Source organism: Erinaceus europaeus, chromosome 18 (genome assembly GCF_950295315.1).
Source record: "Erinaceus europaeus chromosome 18, mEriEur2.1, whole genome shotgun sequence".
NCBI lineage: Eukaryota > Metazoa > Chordata > Mammalia > Eulipotyphla > Erinaceidae > Erinaceus > Erinaceus europaeus.
The window spans coordinates 32,181,710-32,201,309 of record NC_080179.1 but is presented as its reverse complement, the minus strand read 5'-3'; the positions used below and the strand labels follow the sequence as shown (position 1 = coordinate 32,201,309).

Genomic DNA, 19,600 nt, shown 5'->3' with positions numbered 1-19,600 from the left:
AACAAACAAACAAATAAATAAAACCAAAATGAAATGCAAGGAAATTCACAAGTTTCCTCATCCAGGTCTCCTTAGATATAATGCAGTTATTGATTGGAAAATTCAACTTCAAAAAAGGATGAAGCAGAGCTATGGAATGTACAAATGATAGGAACAAAATTATGTTAAAACTAAACACAAACATTAGACTAACAAAATCCTTGGCTTAAAATGTCATTGCTCCAATCTACAGGGATGCAGAGGTCACATAGGCTCCCCTAAGCTGAATATGGGCCCCAGATCACATCAAATCAATGGGATTTACAGTTAATAATATTTATACACCTTTCCCATATTTGGGAGCTACTCTCTACCCTGCTCCGGCTTTCTGGTCCTTTTTCCAGCCATGACATCATCTCCCCAGACAATTACTTGGATCCACCTGCATAGCAGATTTCAGGCTCAGGGGAAAAAAGAAAAAAAACCAAAACAAGCAAAAAAAACTAGCATAGCCACAGGCCCTTTGGAATATAACTAAAATGTGCATACCAGCTATCTCCAAAATGAAGGACAACCCCACCCCCCCCCAACTCTTCATCTGCACTATTCCAGCCTTTAGGCCCATGATTGGTCAACAATTTGTTTGGCTTTGAATGTTAACTCTCTTTTCAGGTTCCAGATGTTAGCATGATGCCAACCAGACTTCCCTAGACAGACAACCCTACCGATGTGTCCTGGAGTTCTACTTCCCCAGAGCCTTTTCCCTCTAGGGAAAGAGAGAGACAGGCTGGGAGTTTGGCTTGACCTGTCAATGCCCATGTTCAGCGTGGAAGCAATTACAGAAGCCAGGCCTTCCACCTTCTGCATCCCACAATGACCTTGGGTCCATACTCTTAGAGGGTTAAAGAATAGGACAGCTATCAGGGGAGGGAATGGGATAGAGTTCTAGTGGTGGGAATTGTGTGGAGTTGTACTCCTCTTATCCTATGGTTTAGTCAATGTTTCCTTTTTATAAATAAAAAATTTAAAAAAAAAGAATAGGAAAGTTATCAAGGGAGGGGATGTGATATGGAGTTATGGTGGTGGGAATTGTGTGGAACTGTACCACACTTATCCTATGGTTTTGTCAGTGTTTCCTTTTTATAAATAAATTAAAATAAAATTTAAAAAATCCAAAAAACCCCCAAACAAAACAAGGGCAAAAAAAGGGAATAACTAATTAAATAAAGAAAAGAGAAAGCATCAGGGAAACTCCCATCATGTATCAAGATCTGAAAATTTTACTGTTCTCATTTTTTCCACATTAAAAATTTTTTTATAAATATTTATTCCCTTTTGTTGCCCTTGTTTTATTGTTGTAGTTATTACTGTTGTCATTATTGATGTCATTGTTGTTGGATAGGACAGGGAGAAATGGAGAGAGGAGGGCCAAGACAGAGAGGGGAGAGAAAGATAGACACCTGCAGACCTGCTTCACCACCTGTGAAGTGACTCCCCTGTAGGTGGGGAGCCGGGGGCTCAAACTGGGATCCTTAAGCAGGTCCTTGCACTTTGTCCAACTCCCCCTTTTCACATTTTAATAATTAAATCATTAACTAAATCATAACAGTTTTCTGTTTTGTTCTTAAGATTAGAAAACACAGGGACACTTTTGTAGTAACCTGAAATACCTTTTCCTCACCCATGTTTGTGCATGCATGTGTATTGGTGTTATAAGCAACTCTGTGTCAGTGTCATAGTGAACTTTTTCTCTAGTTTTTTTTTTTTTGTCCTGAACTGCTGTAATAAATATGAAAGCATTTAAGTACTAATAACTGTAATGTAAAAGAGTAACTAAGTCATGAATATTTAAATTTAATAACCAAGATGCATGCTATTCAGTTAAGTGTTTCCTTCAACTTAAGCTCTTGGGTAGAGCTTCAAAAAGATGTACTATGACCTCTAAGGTCTCTCATTTACAGGCAGAAAACTTTTAACTTTTTGATTAAAAATTAGTATATAAATATTTTGTAATAGTACTTTACAATCTCTTTTACAATGACTGATCTTTGTTCATGTCTATTCATTCACTTATCCACCCACTTTCTTAAGTGATCAGTAGCACGATTAACATGTTACCTATCTTTGTAAGTTACAGTGTGGGCCAGGCAGTGACACACCTGGTGAAGCACTCACATTACAGTATGAAAGGTCCTAGGTTCAAGCACCTGGTTCCCACCTGCAGGGGGAAAGCTTCATGACTGGTGAAGCAGGGCTGTAGGTGTCTCTCTCCCTCTCTATTTCTATCCAATAATAAATAAGTAAACAACATGAAAAAATAAAGTTATAAAATTTATAGTCCTAAAATAACTTTTTATAAAGTTATTTATTTTCCCTTTTGTTGCCCTTGTTGTTTTTTATTGTTGTTGTTGTTAGGACAGAGAGAAATGGAGAGAGGAGGGGAAGACAGAGAGGGGGAGAGAAAGATAGATACCTACAGACTTGCTTCACCACCTGTGAAGCGACTTCCCTACAGGTAGGGAGCCACTAAAATAACTTTTTAAAGGGATTTATTTATATATTTTTAATAGAGAGAAAGACTAGAGCTCTTCATACATATGGTGGTGCTGGGAACCATATATGGATCCTAAGGCAAGCATGTTTTGTCCTTCAAGTTGAGCCATCTCCCTAAAATATGTCCCTAAAATAGACATTCCTTAAAAAAAAAAAAAGTCCATTCTTTTAGTTTAAAAACCATTCTTGTTTACTATCTTTTCTCACTCCCTGTCTAAAATACCTAACAAGTATCTATTGGCATTTTTTTGTTGTTGTTATTATTGAGGTATATGTAAAGCCAGCTGTTCTGCAAAGGGTTCCATGATTCCCCATCCATACAAGGCAGTTATCTCCTGAGACCATTTTATTAGAAAGTCTCCTAGAAACATTTTATTGAAAATCAGGTCTGAATTATCCCTATCGGGACCATTTCCAACTATTATAGGTTCGTAAAATGATAATGTTAAAACTGCCAGTATTTTTTAATACATGCTATTGTAGGTCCTTTTGAGTATTTTGTGGAATTTTGGCTCCTACAGAATTGCTTCATGCTAGAGCATTTAAACAGTAGTTTTCAAATGTAGTGTGTGGTAGATAATTCAATCAGGAAGGCCTCTGGTCCTCTCCCTCCTTGGCTAGTACAATCCAGCTTTTTTTTTTTTAACCACATTGATGTGCTGTATAAGATTTATTAGGGTGGGGGTAGATAGGTTAAGGCTATAAAACCACTTGCTTGCTGCATTTTTGCTCTTGGTTTTAAAACAGCTTTCTGTTTTATGCCTTTAAGAGTCCATTTTTAAAAAAATAAAACTTAAAGATTTCTTTTTGTGTCTCAGCCCTCTGAAATGATTTGCAAATATGTTAAGATTATTCTTGATAACTAAGTATGCACATTTTAGTCTATAATTTGACTATAAAATTTAATTCATTTAAAATATTTACAGAGTACGATCTGCATAATGTACTGCTCTATTCACTGGCCTAAGGCACAACTGCCTTAAATGTGCCACGATGATTAAACAGGGGCTTAGATATTTGTCACAATAGTTCTTTTAGATTTAAACTCTTTAAAGAAGAGACAGATATACAATGAACCACTTCAAGTCTAGATTAAAGGAAATGGCTGGCTTCTAAGGGGAGGCCTTACCAAGGGGTTCATTTATGTCCTTTGCCTTTTTTAGACTCTGCTAAACCATAGTCGTCACCACTACTTGAAAAACCAGGGTCTAATTAATGAGGAGATTTGCCTTCTCTGCCTATTCCTGTCAACCTTATTTCAATTCATAGGGTTAGTAGTTGAGACTCAAAGTCAGCTTATCCATTCTTTCCCTTTCCTAGAAGTCACATGCCTATTGTTAAGATGCTGGATCATTAAAAGTCAGCACCACAGAGCTCCAGTGCAGTTACTGTATACGCCCCCTCTTCCAGCTCATGGAGCTGGATGAGCTCATTCTAATTACACAGAAAACTGAAGGTCAGAGCAACAAATTAATGCAGCAGCATATTTCAAAGGGGCATATGACCTCCCCTCCTTATTACAATCTAGCCAGTGAAAATGGTTCTCCCCTCCCTGCAGCCAATATTTTCAACAGGCATTCAAAAGAGAACAATTGAGGGTATTGAAACATGTAATTAAGTACCGCTTAAAACTACTCTATTCTAATTAATAGAGCCAATTTGCACAATATGTAATCTTTTCAGTTCTTAGTACAGTCCAGTGGTCTTCAGTAAGTAGTTCTAATCTCCTCAGGCTCAGGAAAGAAAAGCTATTTTCTAATTCTACTCCCCTTCTAAAAGCAGGGGCTAAATGCCAGCCAGTATTATGTGTGTTAACTCCACTGGCATCAAATCTGGAATTCTGGCAAACTGTTAGTTGCTGTTGGGTTTCCAGCCAAAACTGAGCCAGGGACAACAGAGACAAATGTAAGCAAGATGCTGACATTGTTTAAGACGGAAACTGGGTCACATGTAAGATTTGATTTCTAAAGAAAATGGAGGTTTGAAACCAAAGATCATGCTTAAAGTTCCATCATTTCCCCTAAAGTTCTAAGTTAGCAAGTTCCAAGGAAACATACCTTTGCATTTGTTTGTTGTCTTATCCAAAATTGCCTTTGTGGAGACAATTTTTCCATATCTGAAAAAAAAAAAGAGAAAAGCAGTAAGTTATAATTATGAAAAAAATCTCCTTAATGTCCAAATCCAGAAAACATGCATTTTCTTTTTCAAAATTTAAGTACAAAGTATTTTTTACTGAGGGGTAGAAAATGATCATTCTGAACTGAAAATTGAGAATGACTTGACTTCCTATTTGTATTTTGGGCTTATATTTTGAAGCTCAGTTTTGAAAAATTAAGTACCAACCTGACAATCTTGTAACAAAATAAACTGAATATGAGGTTTATTAAAAAGTAGTTTCTTGTAGTAACACTGTCTACAACAAATGTAAGGGCACAAACTAAAGTACTGTGGCCCACATAACCATTATATGAAGTAATAACAGACATTCATTCTAGCTTTAGAGACACATATGTGTACTATATGTCTAACACACCTGATAGTAAATTTAAGCAGATGGTTTTTACCTAGGATTTTGATAACTTTATAAATATGTATTTTAAAAAAAATTAATTTATCTTTGAGAGAACCTAGGGCATTGCCTAGTTTCAGCATATGCAGCAACAAGGATCAAACTTGGGACCTCATGCAGCCAAGTTCTGTGCTTTGCTGAGATACCTCCCCAATTCTATAAATATATTTATTAACACCTCTTTTAACTCAATATTAATAGTCAACATAGTATATTCACTGACATGAATACATGTACATGTGTGCAAGAAATGGACAATCAAGAATAGTAAACACTAGGCTATGGATTAATCAAGTAGGAAATATTACTTGCATGTGTGGAACCTTTGATTTGATTCCAGATACATCTTATGTGGAAGCAGTTTCTCTTTTCACAAGAAATTAAAAATAATAATTACACAAATTTTGAAGGAAATGGCGCTATAACTGAAATCTATGCCCTAATCCTATACATTTCTACAGTCATCAGATTACTGCAAAGCTTGACTATCTATATCTTCCAAACTTTGAGGCAACAATCTACAAAAATATATATATATATTTAAAATTACATAAAATTTACATATCTGAGACTCATTTCCTAATTTATACTTGCTAAATTCCAAAATTTTACTTTGCAATGTATTAATTTTAAGAGTCTTAAAAGTTTTAGCAAGTAGAAGTATCTGTTTAGCACTTTATATCATTTGAACATTGAAGGTTTCTATTTCACACATTTAACTGAAATATATTTATCTAACAGAAACAAAGTTTGAAAAATCCTTTTCCTTTAGTTAATCTTCACTGTATAATGAAATGATTACTAACAAGACATGACAGTAAAGATAATTTAGGGTTCAAGTGACAATTGCAACCAAGAGCCACAATGCTTCACAAACACCTTCAATTCCCTATAGTGATTCAGAGTATTTACTAACACAGGTCACTAAGCTTTCAAAACATAAATTTAAAAAATGCACAACAGAAAAAATAAGTCATTGAAGACTCTTCTATTTGTAGCCATTTATCTATCTGCTACATATTTGCAAGTTACTTCTGCATTTGCACAAACTTTAACTGAGAATGCTTTTAGATTGCATCCCTGTCCCCTAAATTTCCATAAACAGGAAAGAGAGTTGATGTGACTCCCTTTTTAACCAGTAAAACTTTACTGTGCACACACTGAAAAGACAGTTTGTGCACCAAAAATACAGAATGTAACTAAGGTTTGTATTGCTATAAAGCAGTTTACTTAGTGAGGATTTAGTGAAGGTTTATTTTTCACGAAAAGTGACAGTATAATTTATACTATAATTTCTTAAATGTGATAGAATTATTGATCATATCAACCTTAAAAAAGTTTGAGTTTTGCTTACAATTTCCAGAGCATCAGCCAGAAATCACACAAAATTCAATTTAACATTGTGATTTTTGCCTCCTATTTAGCTTAAGGGGATAGGGATTGAGAGTAAAAGAGTTCAAGGGTTTTCTGTAAAGCAAACCAGAAGAAAGGAAATTCAGAGAAGGAACTAGTTTTCTATTCTCTTAACAGAAAAGACAAACATATGGAGAAACAGAGAGATTTGGGGTAGAAGTCTCTTGGTAGCAGTGAGACACAATCCAAGGTGGTTTTTTTTTTCTGGGTTTGACCTTTTTTTTTTTTTTTTTTAAATCTGTTTTGCTATATTATACTGCATTCCTGATTTCCAAATTGTTAAGGCCCATGCCTGATTCTCCCCTCAATACCAAAATCTCATTCTATCTTTCTAGGAGCTCATTCAGTAGATTTCTGCCCATTCAACTTCTTCCTTAAGCAAGTATTACTGTTGCATCCTCCTTTCTTTAGGAAATTCACCTGCTATTGTGGTTTTTAATTAACTAGTCTTTCTGGTGATACCCATTTTTCCTTTATTAAAAAAAAATCCTTGAAAAGTTTTGGTGTTTTTGAAAAGTTCTCATATTCTTGCCATTGAAATATTTTGCTCTCTTGCAGTCTGGAGAACTCTCAGAAGGCCAGAAGTGGACCTATCCTATGATGCTGCAATTCCTCTCCTGGGGATATATCCTAAGAAATCAAACACATTCATCCAAAAAGATTTGTATATATCTATGTTCATAGCAGCACAATTTAGAAACACTAAGCAGAACTTGGACTGGAGTTGGTGTACTGCACCAATGTAAAAAGCTCAGGGGTTAGATACCCAGAGGAATAAAGAATAGGGAAGCTTCCAATGGAGGGGATGGGATATGTCACCCTCATGGTAGGAACTGTATGAATTATACCCCTCTTATCCCACAATCTTGTCAATCATTGTTAAATCACTAATAATAATGTTTAAAAAAGAAGTTGAAAAATTAGAAAAACACAAAGTGAACTTGGACTGGGTTTGATGTATTGCACCAAGTAAAAGACTCTGGGATGAGAGTGGGGTTCAGGTTCTGGAACATGATAACAGAGGAAGACCTGGGGTGGGTTGAACTGTTATGTGGAAAACTGAGACAGGTCACAAATGTACAAACTACTATATTTTACTGTTGACTGCACACCATTAATCCCCCAATAAAGAAAAAAATAATAGCTAAAAACCAACCAACCAACCAACCAACCAACCAACCAAACAGAGGGGTTTGAGGAGAGTTCAGGTCTTGGAACATGATGGCAGAGGGGGGACCTAGTGAGGGTTGTATTATTAGGTGTAAATGTGATCTTTTATAATTAACATCTCAAAAATATTGCGAGGTGTTACTATTTCCATTTTTGCAAAGGAGAATAAAAGCTTAGAGAAATTTTGAGCCTAAGATCCTGCATAAATACAGAAGCTCAAAAATGAATTATTCTTACATTTTCTCTGTATTTTATCTATGAAATAATTTTTAGTATGTTTCCTTTATATACTCATAACGTGAAATCAGAAGAATAAAAGGAAAAAGCTCTTCTATTAAGATACTGAATATTGAAAAAAAATATATATATATATATGCCCAAGCAAGCTGATTTTGTTTGTTTTAAATACAAGGAATAACAATGTTTGAAAATAACTCATGTTTGAAAGAGGGATAAGCTTGTTTGGGTGGTGAAGAAGCTTTCTGAAATGTTATCAGTTTTACTTTCTATTGTGGGTTAAGAATGAAAGACTATGCCAGAAGACAGTAAAAGACAATTAAGAGATCTGACTGTAGAATAACCAGAATTTTAAGGAGAGGTATTAATAAGTTTAACACACACACACACACACACACACACACACACACACACACACATTTAAATCTACTGATTCAAGTAAATATTTTGCTTAAAATCTACCCATTTTCTTTTATTAGCACCGTAACTTTAAGCCATTTCTTCTCCATTTAGAATTAATCCTTTTATCTGCTGTCATAAATTTTAAGTAGACTTTAGTTTGAATTTAAAAATTACAACTTTATTTCGGCTCCAATACTTAGTTTCTCCTACGTTTTTTGTTGTCGTCATTTAGCCTTACCTATAAAATATACTTAGAGTCCTGGATGTGCAACCACATACTTTTGCATATGCATATACAAATGAAGTTAGCATGCCTCTACTAGTGAACCTGTAGCTTTTGAACCATCCCAATTAACATGGCAAGGTTCTGCAGAGTGGAGCTCACACCAACCTCCACCAACAGATGGCGGTAATGGTTGCTAAGTAATTTTAATATTTCTCATCTCAAGTGTAATTTACTAATGGTACCTGGGAGTCCTTAGCACTGCTTCTGCTGGTCTTTGTACTGTATCATGACACTATTAAATCTGAAGAAGTCAACAAACAAGCCAAAGATAGCTTGAGAATGGGCAGGCATGTGAATATAGATGATTTTGTTTCAATTGCCAGAGAAATGCCATTCCCATGAAAATGACAATAATCAGCAGGAAGAGATAGACCTTTTTTTTTTTAATCCTCATTTCTTTCCTCTAAGTTCATGGTTATAGGATCAGCATCATTAACATTGGAAAACATATAGCTGCATGAGTGAATTCAGGGAAATAAGAAAATTCTATCTTATTTTTATACAGCTTTTGTTAGTGCTAAGCACTGTTCTAAGTGATTTAGGCCAATTATTTTATTTTTTACATCAACTGCCTGAGGATATAGAATATTATTTCCATTGGACAGATGTAAAATTGAGGAGCAGAGTAAACTCAGAACTTATTTATTCAAGGCTACACAGATTATAAGTGAGAGGCAGAAAGGGTTTTGTTTTTGGTAAAGCATGTAGACTTTGTTCACCAATAACACATTGTTACATGGGTTCAAATCAGTACTCATTTTGAATTTTCTTATTCGCAAATGATTGTGGCAATGAGCAGAGACTATAACTGATGACTTCTCTAATACACATTCCAACAAGACTCTGAACAGAATAAGGTAACTTTCCAGGTAAATGACACTGTTCTAATTTGAAATAAGATGTCTGACAGAACACATCTATAAATGACTAGTGCATGACTAGTTTTACAAGCTTAAAAGGAAAAACCCGTGTATCTATTCAGTGGGAAAGGGTTTTAAACTTGGGGGAAAGAAAAAAAATAAGGTACAAATTGCATTAAAAGAGTTTGCTGGAGAATAACATTTTAAATGAAAATGGTAGAAAGGAATAATTTATCTATGTTATTCAGAAACTGCATTAACTTAAGATAATTTAGTTGTTTATAATATTTTTACTATGAATAGGAATATGGTAAGACTTTGATGACAAGATACAAAACATGAAATTTCAAAATCAGGTAAATAATACCAGGTAGGTTTTATAAGTTTTTCACTTTTTTGTCCTGAAGATTTCCAATGTTTCTCAAAGATACATATTGTGTGTGTGTGTGTGTGTGTGTGTGTGTGTGTCCATATATATATTAAAAGTATAGAAAACTCATTTTCCATTGCTTTGGCTTAACTTTGACATGAGACATCACTTTAGCTTGTATTATATAGCTGAGCATGACTTTGTAAGTAAATGATTATTGAAGCCAAGATTTAAATGAGGAAAATGCTTGGCAGGAAAAAACTGCTGCAAAACTAAAGGTCAGAAGTAATGCTGGTATTGAAAGTTATCAGAATACAGGAAAGACAAATGCAAAGAAATTGGGCCAAGCAATCAACCCACAGAAATATACAGCATTTTTCACAGTGTGTTCTTTACAATACAGGATCTATAAAAGTGTCTAAGAAACCATTCTTAACACTAACTGGGAATGTAAGAAATTGTTATGATTAAAAATAATGAAGAACATTCAAATTTTGTGCGGTAAGTGCTAGATAAAAGCGGTATAACAGGAGGAATGCCAAGTTGAGGAAGAGAGACTTAGGAAAAACAGAAATTCAGGTGGGCTGTAGAAGACAAAACTCCAGAAGAATCTTTTTTAACCTACACAGGTAGTAACAGAGACTAAATCTGAAAAGTTTACAGCTCTGGGTTCCAAAAAAACTTAGGAAGTGGAATGTGGCTTAATCGTTTGCACTAAAGAATAGAATGATGAAAGCAGTATTTTAGTAAGATTAATGAAAATCTTATGAGTAGGATTAGCAGAAAGAGGTGCCACCTTATGTTACTATAATTGTTTTTTCTCTATTTAAGTAATAGTTCTCAAGTTTAAAAAATTAAAATGGGCATTGCAGCAAAGTACAGGGCCTTAGGGAAAAAGGAAAGAGGGATTCAGATCTACTATGGAGAAAGACTTGGTGTGAGGAAGCACTGTGCAGACACCTACCATGAGGAGATGAGAGGGTAGGCCTATGTGTCAACACTTGCCCTGTAAACCATTTATTTCCCCAGTAAAATTATTAGGGGAAAAAAAAGTTATACAGGACTGAAAATTTTTAAGAGAAAGACTTCTTAAATCTAGCTTTAAATGCTTGATCTGGCATTGGAAAAAGTATCTTCCAAAGAGATCTAGCTATATAACTCTAGCCAAAATTTGGAAGCAACCCCTACCTCACCCCCACATCCTATGACAGATGAGTGACTAAGAAAGCTGTGGGCTATATATTCCGTGGAATACAACTCAGCTGTTAAGATCGTGAAGTCATCTTCTTTCCTCATCTTGGATGGAACTTGAAGGCATCATATTAAGTGAGATAGAAATTATATCCATGAGGCAACAACCATACCATAAACTATAAACCTTCCAATAAAAATGAAAGAAAAAAAAAGTAAGCACTATGGTTCTCATTTTCAAAACTGTCTTGGAAAGAACAGCAGATTTCAGACTCTGTCATAACTAGATTATGTAGATCAAAGGTGATTTAGCAGAAACTGATCCCACTCTCACATAATCTAGACTGATGTGTGCTGGTAAAGAGTAACATATACAAACTTTGGGACAAAGTATGATAGTTTTCAAGAGTAAATATCCACATTTAGAAGATTTTTCTTGATGCTGACATGTTACTATAAATGTGTCCTTTTAGAATACAAATAAATAACTTAAACTCAGATTTTGAGATTAATTTTTTTCTTACTAAATATATAACCACGTATTCCTCCTAATCTCAATTTTCAAAATTCTTGCCTGTTGCTAATTTATTCTAAATTCTTGATTAAGTGATGATTGATTCTGTTGGTTGCACAGAAAGCTTGAACTAAATAATTCACACAGGCTTAACATTAAAGCTAACTCATCAAAAATGGCTAAAATACACTTTTTACCATAATTTATGAAAAACATGCTTCCAAATAAAAAGTACACTACAGCTAAGTACAAGTATAATTTGCAATCAAGATAAAGTAGCTTTCTACTATATTGTGGTATTTTAAGATCACATAAGCCCACAAATGGTTACATTATATTATCACAATTATTTGTGCTACCAATCACTACACTGTAGCACTTAGTATTCAGTCACAGATGGAGAGATACAAACAAATGCTCCCAAGTACTAGTAAGTCAGAGTGAAAAATATATGTTAGACATGGATCCTATAATTCTGTAAACAAAATGTAGCTTACCTATCACAAAAAGGGATCCCTAAATATTTCAAACACTAATATCTAATTTGATTGTGGGCAATTTGATTATACAGAAAGTAGACCCTTATTTTTAAATTTATTTTATAAATTTCCCATGCTATTTCTTAAATTCTCTTCTTCTTCAACCAAAACTGATAATGCATTTTCTTTTCTTTCATAATCTTACCTTTGTGTTTCTAAAGTACTTCACTAGTATATGGAGAACAGTGCCATGCTGGAATGGAGAAGAACTGCAACCAAAGACCTATCCTCAAGTGCTCTTTCAGTCAGTGATCAATTCTGAATTTGGTATGGCTGTCTGGTTTTAGTATACCTGTCTACAAAGCAGCATGGTAACATCTACCTCATAGGATTGTTGTTAAAAGGCTGGCATAGTGCTTGAAGCATACAACAGATACTCAAAAATATTCTTTTTCTTTCATGCTATTCAAATAATGGAACTTCTAATTCTTACACTAAGCTAAGCTATTTATGTCCTTGCCTTAAAGTATAGACTTTCTTATGTTGCAAGATATAATTACTTTTCTTATGTTGCAAAATATAATTACTTTTCTGCACATTCTAACTTAGATATATTGGTTGAATAAGTAAAATATAAACACAATGTACTTTACTCTTTCCCTTGACGGAGTGGTGTGGGGAATTGAAAGGTAACAGGGAAAATAGATACATTTTTACCTTGAAAATCAGTTGTGGCCTTGAATTTTATTCCAATTTAGTTTATGAAAACACAGAAGGGACCAAAGTTAATTATCGTGGAAGTAAGAATTAGTACCAAATGAAAAGGCTAGCAAAAAAAAAAAAAGGAAGAAAAGAAAAACTAAAAACTAGAAATCTTTCACATATACCCAAAGTACTATCTGAGACTGTAGAAACTGAATGCACTGAAAACCATGAACTTCATGTCAGAAAATAAACAGGCTCTTTGAAGTAAAATAAAGTGATTTGAATCTATTAAAAACAAACTGTAAAAATTACCTGGAAATTTCTCTTAATTCTGACACGAACTAAAAAAAAAGGGGGGGGCAGCAATCAAATCAGACATTTCAAGACCGAACACCTAATGTTGGCGTTGATCCAAAGTGTGGCACTACTGTACTGACTTCAATTGCTGACAGTTCATCCTTTCTAAAGTAATAAATCCTGGCTGCCTCATGACCTTGACATCCTGTCTGAAGAACAGTCCACAAAGGAAAATGGTATCAATTTTACTCACTGCACTCAAATAAATCAGGGGATACAATATAATTTGTCACAATGGGGAAAAAGTTTAGACTGTAAATAAGAAAATACTAATGTAATCTACTATCACAGTTGGATGTTTCTAAACTTAGGTATTTCTCTTCAGAGCCTATCTTCACAATGGTCCCATGAATGGAGCTACTAGAAAAGGGTACACAGGGCTCTATGTATCTATTTGGTTTGTCTCTCAGTAAGATGTTCCTGCACAAAGCAGATCAAGACAGAGTAGTATAATCTTAAGAACAACTGAGAGAAATTGTCATATATATATATATATATATATATTAAATATTTATTTATTTCCTTTTGTTGCCCTTGTTGTTTTATTGTTGTAGTTGTTGTTGATCTCGTTGTTGCTGGATAGGACAGAGAGAAATGGAAAGAGGAGAGGAAGACAAAGAAGGGGAGAAAAAGATAGACACCTGCAGTCCTGTTTCACCACTTGTGAAGCAATTCCCCTGCAGGTAGGGAGCTGGGGGCTCAAACTGGGATCCTTACACTGGTCCTTGTGCTTAGTGCCACCTGCGCTTAACCCGCTGTGCTACCGCCTGACTCCCAGAGAAATTATCTTTATGTGAAACAATGGAACCAAATGCTGTTATACTTTAGCATTAATTTTGCCCACTCACCACATCCTAAAGGAAGATTATAATATGCCTCACACTAAGATCACTTGAATTCTCTAGATGGTCTAGAAGATAGTCTGATTCTACTATGAATAAAGGGATGGATGTGCTTCTTATTTTCATGACATAACTATTTTTTAATATTGATTGTTTTGAGAAATCATGAATATTGTCAGTGGTGCTGTTGTTTTCGCCAGGCTGGCTTCACGGGCGGGTAACAGACCACCAGGGACTCATGGTTGAGCTGTACGCAGTATCTCTTTATTCATGCAGGACGCAGCGCAATCTATACCAAGCTAAGCTAAACTTAACTAAAAACTACAATCTTGTCCTTATAAATATACTAGCCCAGTAGGGTGGGAACAGGATGCGATGCAGAGAGGGTGGAGAGAAAAGTGACTGGTGAAAATCAGGGTATTACAAGGAGAGGGGGTGGATCAGGTGAGAATTCTACCACTAAACCACCAATGCCCTGGAGGGAAGGTGGTGCTTGTATGTAAATAGAATGAAGTGGTTATGCAAATAGAATAGTGTTAAGCAGGGGGGATTAAACTAATGAAACAGAAGGGGTTTTTAGAAGCATACCAACATGGTGCTATTAGATTTATCTAAGAAAATAAAAAGCTACATTTTAGAAATAAAATATGGGTAATCCCATGATTATTAGACATGACATTCCAGTGTAGAGTAGTGAGCAGGTTAGGGAGACTTGGGAAAGGGACAAGCACCAGTGTAAGACATGCACTTTTGTTCCTTCTATTTAGGTGTAGTGATGAGAAGATAGGGCTTTCAAAACACTACACAAAATACATTTTTATTTGATTTAAATAAAAATCACTTATTTACATGAATTAGACAAGAATATTTAGGGGGAGTTGGGCAGTAGCGCAGCGGGTTAAGCACAGGTGGAGCAAAGCTCAAGGACCGGCATAAGGATCCCGGTTGAGCTCCTGGCTCCCTACCTGCAGGAGAGTCGCTTCATAAGCGGTGAAGCAAGTCTGCAGGGGTCTCTCCCCCCTCTGTCTTCTCCTCCACTCTCCATTTCTCTCTGTCCTAGCCAACAATGATGACAACAATAGTAACTACAACATTAAAAAACAAGGGCTACAAAAGGGAATAACTGAATAAATATTATTTTTAAAAAGTGTATCTAGGAAGTGGGGCCAGGTGGTGGCACAATTGGTTGACTGCACATATAACAATGCACAAGGACCCAGGTTTAAGCTCCTGCAAGGGGAAAGCTTCATAAGTGGTGAAGCAGTGTTGCAGATGTCTCTCTGTCTCTTTCCCTTTTATTTCCCCTATCCCCTTTCAATTTCTCTTTATCTATACTCCAAAATAAGTAAATAAATAAATAGAATACCTAGAAATTTAGTTTAGATGAGAGGGTAACTGATCAACTTTTTTTTTTAATTTAGTCACTTGTTTAGTCAATGGGTTACAGTCACCATGAGGGAAGTCCCTAGTGATATGCCACAGGGCTTCTGTTTGTGGACAGTACTTTTCAGCCAAGCAAGGGTTAACTTCTTAGTTAAAGAAAAATGCAGCTGGTGGCAATCTTCTCCTTCATAAATCACCAACATAAACAATGATTTCTACTGCTGTAATCAAAGTGGCCTTGGTTAGTGGCCTTAGTATCTGCTACTTCTGTTCAAGAATCTACTGATAGCCCAAACAAGTTGTACTCTCTATTCACAAGAGAAAAAGGAAACTTTTAATCTTGTTATGGGAACGTTTATAGTTGATAACTGTATAAAAGGGCAAGTGCCATTGTGCTGGGGTGCAGTCTTTTGTGCACATGAGTCCAGCTGGGCCTACCAGCATAATAAATACTGCTTTCTACAGTAAAGCATCAGTGTGTCCCATCTCTCTTTGCCTGAGAATCCCTTAAGTTTTTTTAAAAAATATTTATTTATTTGAGACAGAGAGAAATTCAGAGGGACAGAGGGAGGGAGGGGGAGAGGGAGAGGGAGACAGATTGAGAAAGAGACATCTGCAGCCCAGCTTCACCACTCAAGAAGCTTTTCCAGTGTAGGTGGGAACAAAGGGCTTGAACCTGGGTCCTTGTGTGTTCTTAACCGGGTGCGCCACTGCTTAGCCCCTCTACATAACACTTTTTCTTCATTTAAATAGTGACAAAGATATGGTAACTGATAGCGTGATTATTAAATATACAAATATTCCAAAAATAGTGAGACAACGAAAGTTAAGATATCGTAATTAATACTCCAAAATTAGACCAATGTGGTAAAAAAAAAACCAACTATATACATTTAGGGAAAATCTAGGCTTACAGAAAATTACTTTTTTTTTAAAATTAAGAACAAGCTTAAGTTCTCTGAAAAAAGTGAATCAGTTACATAGAGAAATTATGCTTTCTGTTGTCTTTGGACACCATTCTACGATACCCATTTTATTGGACTTAACTGTGCCCCCCCCCCATAAAAGATAGATATATCACTGCTTGGAGGTAGTTCAGATAGTATTAATGCATGGTGTCTTGAGTTTGATCCCTGGCATAGTATATGCTTGAATGATGTTCTAGTTTTCTCATAAGTAATTTTTTTACAATAATAAGTCAAAGTTCTAAGCGCTGGTATCTGTGATGTTACTTGGGAATCTGATCCTTGCAGACAAAATTAAGAGGACATCATTATGATAGGCCTTCATCCAGTGTAACCTAAGAGAAGAATCTGGATGTAGAGGCATATAAGAATACCACATGACAAGTAAGACAGAGTACAATGGCTAGTCAGGAACACCAAGGATTGCAGTCAGACCACCTGAAACCAGGAAGACTCAAGGAAGGATCTTACTCCCAACAGGTGTCAAAAGGAGCACTATTCACACCTTAATTTTAGACTTTAAGCCTGAAGAGTGAGACAGTAATTTCTATTATTTTAACCTACCTAGTTGTTGATATTTTGTTATGGCAGCCTTATGAAGCATCCACAACACTGAACTCTCTCTATTTCTCAACAGTTCCTGCATCTGTCCCTGTTCCATTTTAACCCTGACCTTAAGATGTTGCTTCACCTGGGAGACTCAACATCACTCAACAATTCTAAGTTGTTTTTTTTAATTGTTGTTGTTGTAGTTATTATTGTTGTTATTGATGTCATCGTTGTTGGATAGGACAGAGAGAAATGGAGAGAAGAGCGGAAAACAGAGAGGGGGAGAGAAAGATAGACACCTGCAGACCTGCTTCACCACCTGTGAAGGGACTCCCCTGTAGGTGGGGAGCCGGGGGCTCCAACTGAGATTCTTCTGCTGGTCCTTGCACTTTGGCCACGTGTGCTTAACCCACTGCATTACCGCCCAACTCCCTTTTTTAAAAGGTATTTTGTTTATTTTATATTAATCAGAGAGATACAGAGAGAAAGACACAAAGAGGAACACAAGAGCACTGCTCAGCTCGGTTTATTGTGGTACTGAGGAACAGAACCTGGGAACTTGGAGCCTGAGGCCTGAAAGTCTTTTGCATAACCATTATGCTGTATCCCTTGACCTACAATTCTAAGTTTAATGATGCTTTGCAGCAGCAAACCTTCTTAGTCTTCCTGGTCTTCCTGGCTAAGCTAAGTGCTTCCTCTGCACAGTGCGCAACAGCCTGTCATCATCACAGCATGGCAGTACCAAACTTTGTCACCTGCATGTCTCTTTCCTATCATATGTCTACCCTTAAACTGTTTTCTTTTTTTGTATATTAGTTCCCATATAGAGTCTGACAATAATAAATATTCAAATTTCAGGAGAGGAATTATTAAAAAATGAGTACCAAAGTTTGTTTTTATTATGTTTTGCACATTTACTCTGATCATGTCCTTTAGAATTAGTCTGGGCTCTTTCAGAAGAAAGTGAGCATATCAAGACACCCTATCTAAAAATTATATTCTATGAGAAAAAATAGCTAAAGGCTTTTTTGCAAACACATACTTCGAAAAGGGAAAGAATATGGTAACAATTAGTATTGGTGAGGATGTTGGGGGAAAGGAACCCTTCTACAGATTCCAGGTGAGAAAGCAAATTGGTCCAACCCTGGAGACTCAGCAAAATGCTGCAAATTCTCCCTGCAAATTCTCCACTGGGGATTTCCTCTAAGGAAACAGTACACCGACTGAAAGAGATCTATCTACACCTATGTTCATAGCAGCATGATTTGTGATAGCCCAAACTTGGAAACAACCCAGATGCCCAACAACAGGTGACTGGCTAACTAAGAAAGTTGTGGCATATATAATCAGCTATTAAAATGAAGAAACCATGTTATGTGAAATAAGCCAAAATAAGAAGGATAAATACTTGATCCCATTTATAAGTGGAACTTAAGAAATATGAAAGAAAGAGAAAATACATGGTAAAATTTGGACTGGGTTTGGTATAAACTGCACCAAAGATAAGGATTCTGAGGAAGAAGTAGGGAGGGAAGGGGCTTTTGAGATCCTGGTGCATAATGGTGGAAGAAAGTTAGAGGTGAGAATGTTTTAGAATGTTTTGCATAGGGAGATGAGAAACTGTAGATATGTATCAACAACTGTATTATAATCCAGTAACACAATGACCTACCCCACCCCCCAAAAAGGAAAGACTATAAGAAAAGTCTTTTTAAAGAATGATCTGGAACACTGAATGCCACCAGTAATGTTTAAACAGAGCTGGATGACATCCTGGGATAAGAGATGCTTCTGTAGATTAGTATACCATAAAACTAAGATAGGAAGAAATGATGGATTTCCCAATCGATTGATAGTAGAAAAATAAGTATCATGATTTTTTTTTTTTCAATTCAGTGTGATCTGGCAGGTGGCATAGTGGCTAGAATGATGGACTGACAAGCATGAGGTTCTGAGCTTGATCCTTAGCATAGTATATGCCAGAATGATGCTCTAGTTATCTCATTAATAAATGAATCTTTTAATAATATATGTTTGGGCCAAGAAGAAGGCTCAACATGCTAAAGTACAAGATTTGCATGCCTGAGGCCCCAAGGGTGAAGAAAATCCAACCTGTGGGCCACATACAGTCTGAAGCCATTTGGTCTGGCCCTGCCAGTGAAGCAACCAAATCTATTTTCATAGCAACATCAAATGCTAATTTTAATTGATAATTCTGTATGGTCCATGAATGATATTATGCATATCAAAATGGACCATAGTAAAAAAAAAAAAAAAAAGTCCTCCCCCAACATCATAAGCTAGAATTTAGTATTACTCTGTTGTTTTCTCCAGGCTGGCTTCACGGGTGGGTAACAGATGACCAGAAACACACAGCTGAGCTGAGAACGCAGTTTAATCTTTATTCACAAGCGAGCAAACAGTCCAACACCTAATCACCACACCATGTGCCCCTCCATCTTTCTCCCGCGGCAGAGAGGAACTCAGGAAGTACATAGGATAGGGGGCGGGGAGAAGGGAGAAGCGCAAGACTAGCAAGGGCTAAACCAAATCACCCAGAGGCGGAGGGAGTGAGACCAAACCAATGTAACAGAAAAGACCAAGTAAATAGACCACAATGTCAAGCAATGTAACAGAAGCAGAACTAGATCCCAGAAGCAGAACTAGAAGCATACCAACAATTCCCCCTTTTCTTTTTAACTCATTAACCATAGTATCAGGAGTGTGGGGTGAACAGAAACCTATATCGTACAGGCATTTTCAAAAAAGAAACTGG

General features: G+C 36.1%; 1 protein-coding gene across 8 annotated transcripts in view; it reads right to left on the bottom strand.

Annotated features, from left to right (window-relative positions):
* Positions 1-19,600, bottom strand: part of RBMS1 (RNA binding motif single stranded interacting protein 1) — a 277,109-nt gene that overhangs the window by 42,806 nt on the left and 214,703 nt on the right. For all 8 annotated transcript variants that reach the window (XM_060177877.1, XM_060177879.1, XM_016188449.2 and 5 more), the window contains exon 3: positions 4,590-4,648. In XM_060177877.1, coding sequence (XP_060033860.1) covers positions 4,590-4,648 — 59 coding nt within the window. The remainder of the gene's footprint in view (positions 1-4,589; positions 4,649-19,600) is intronic.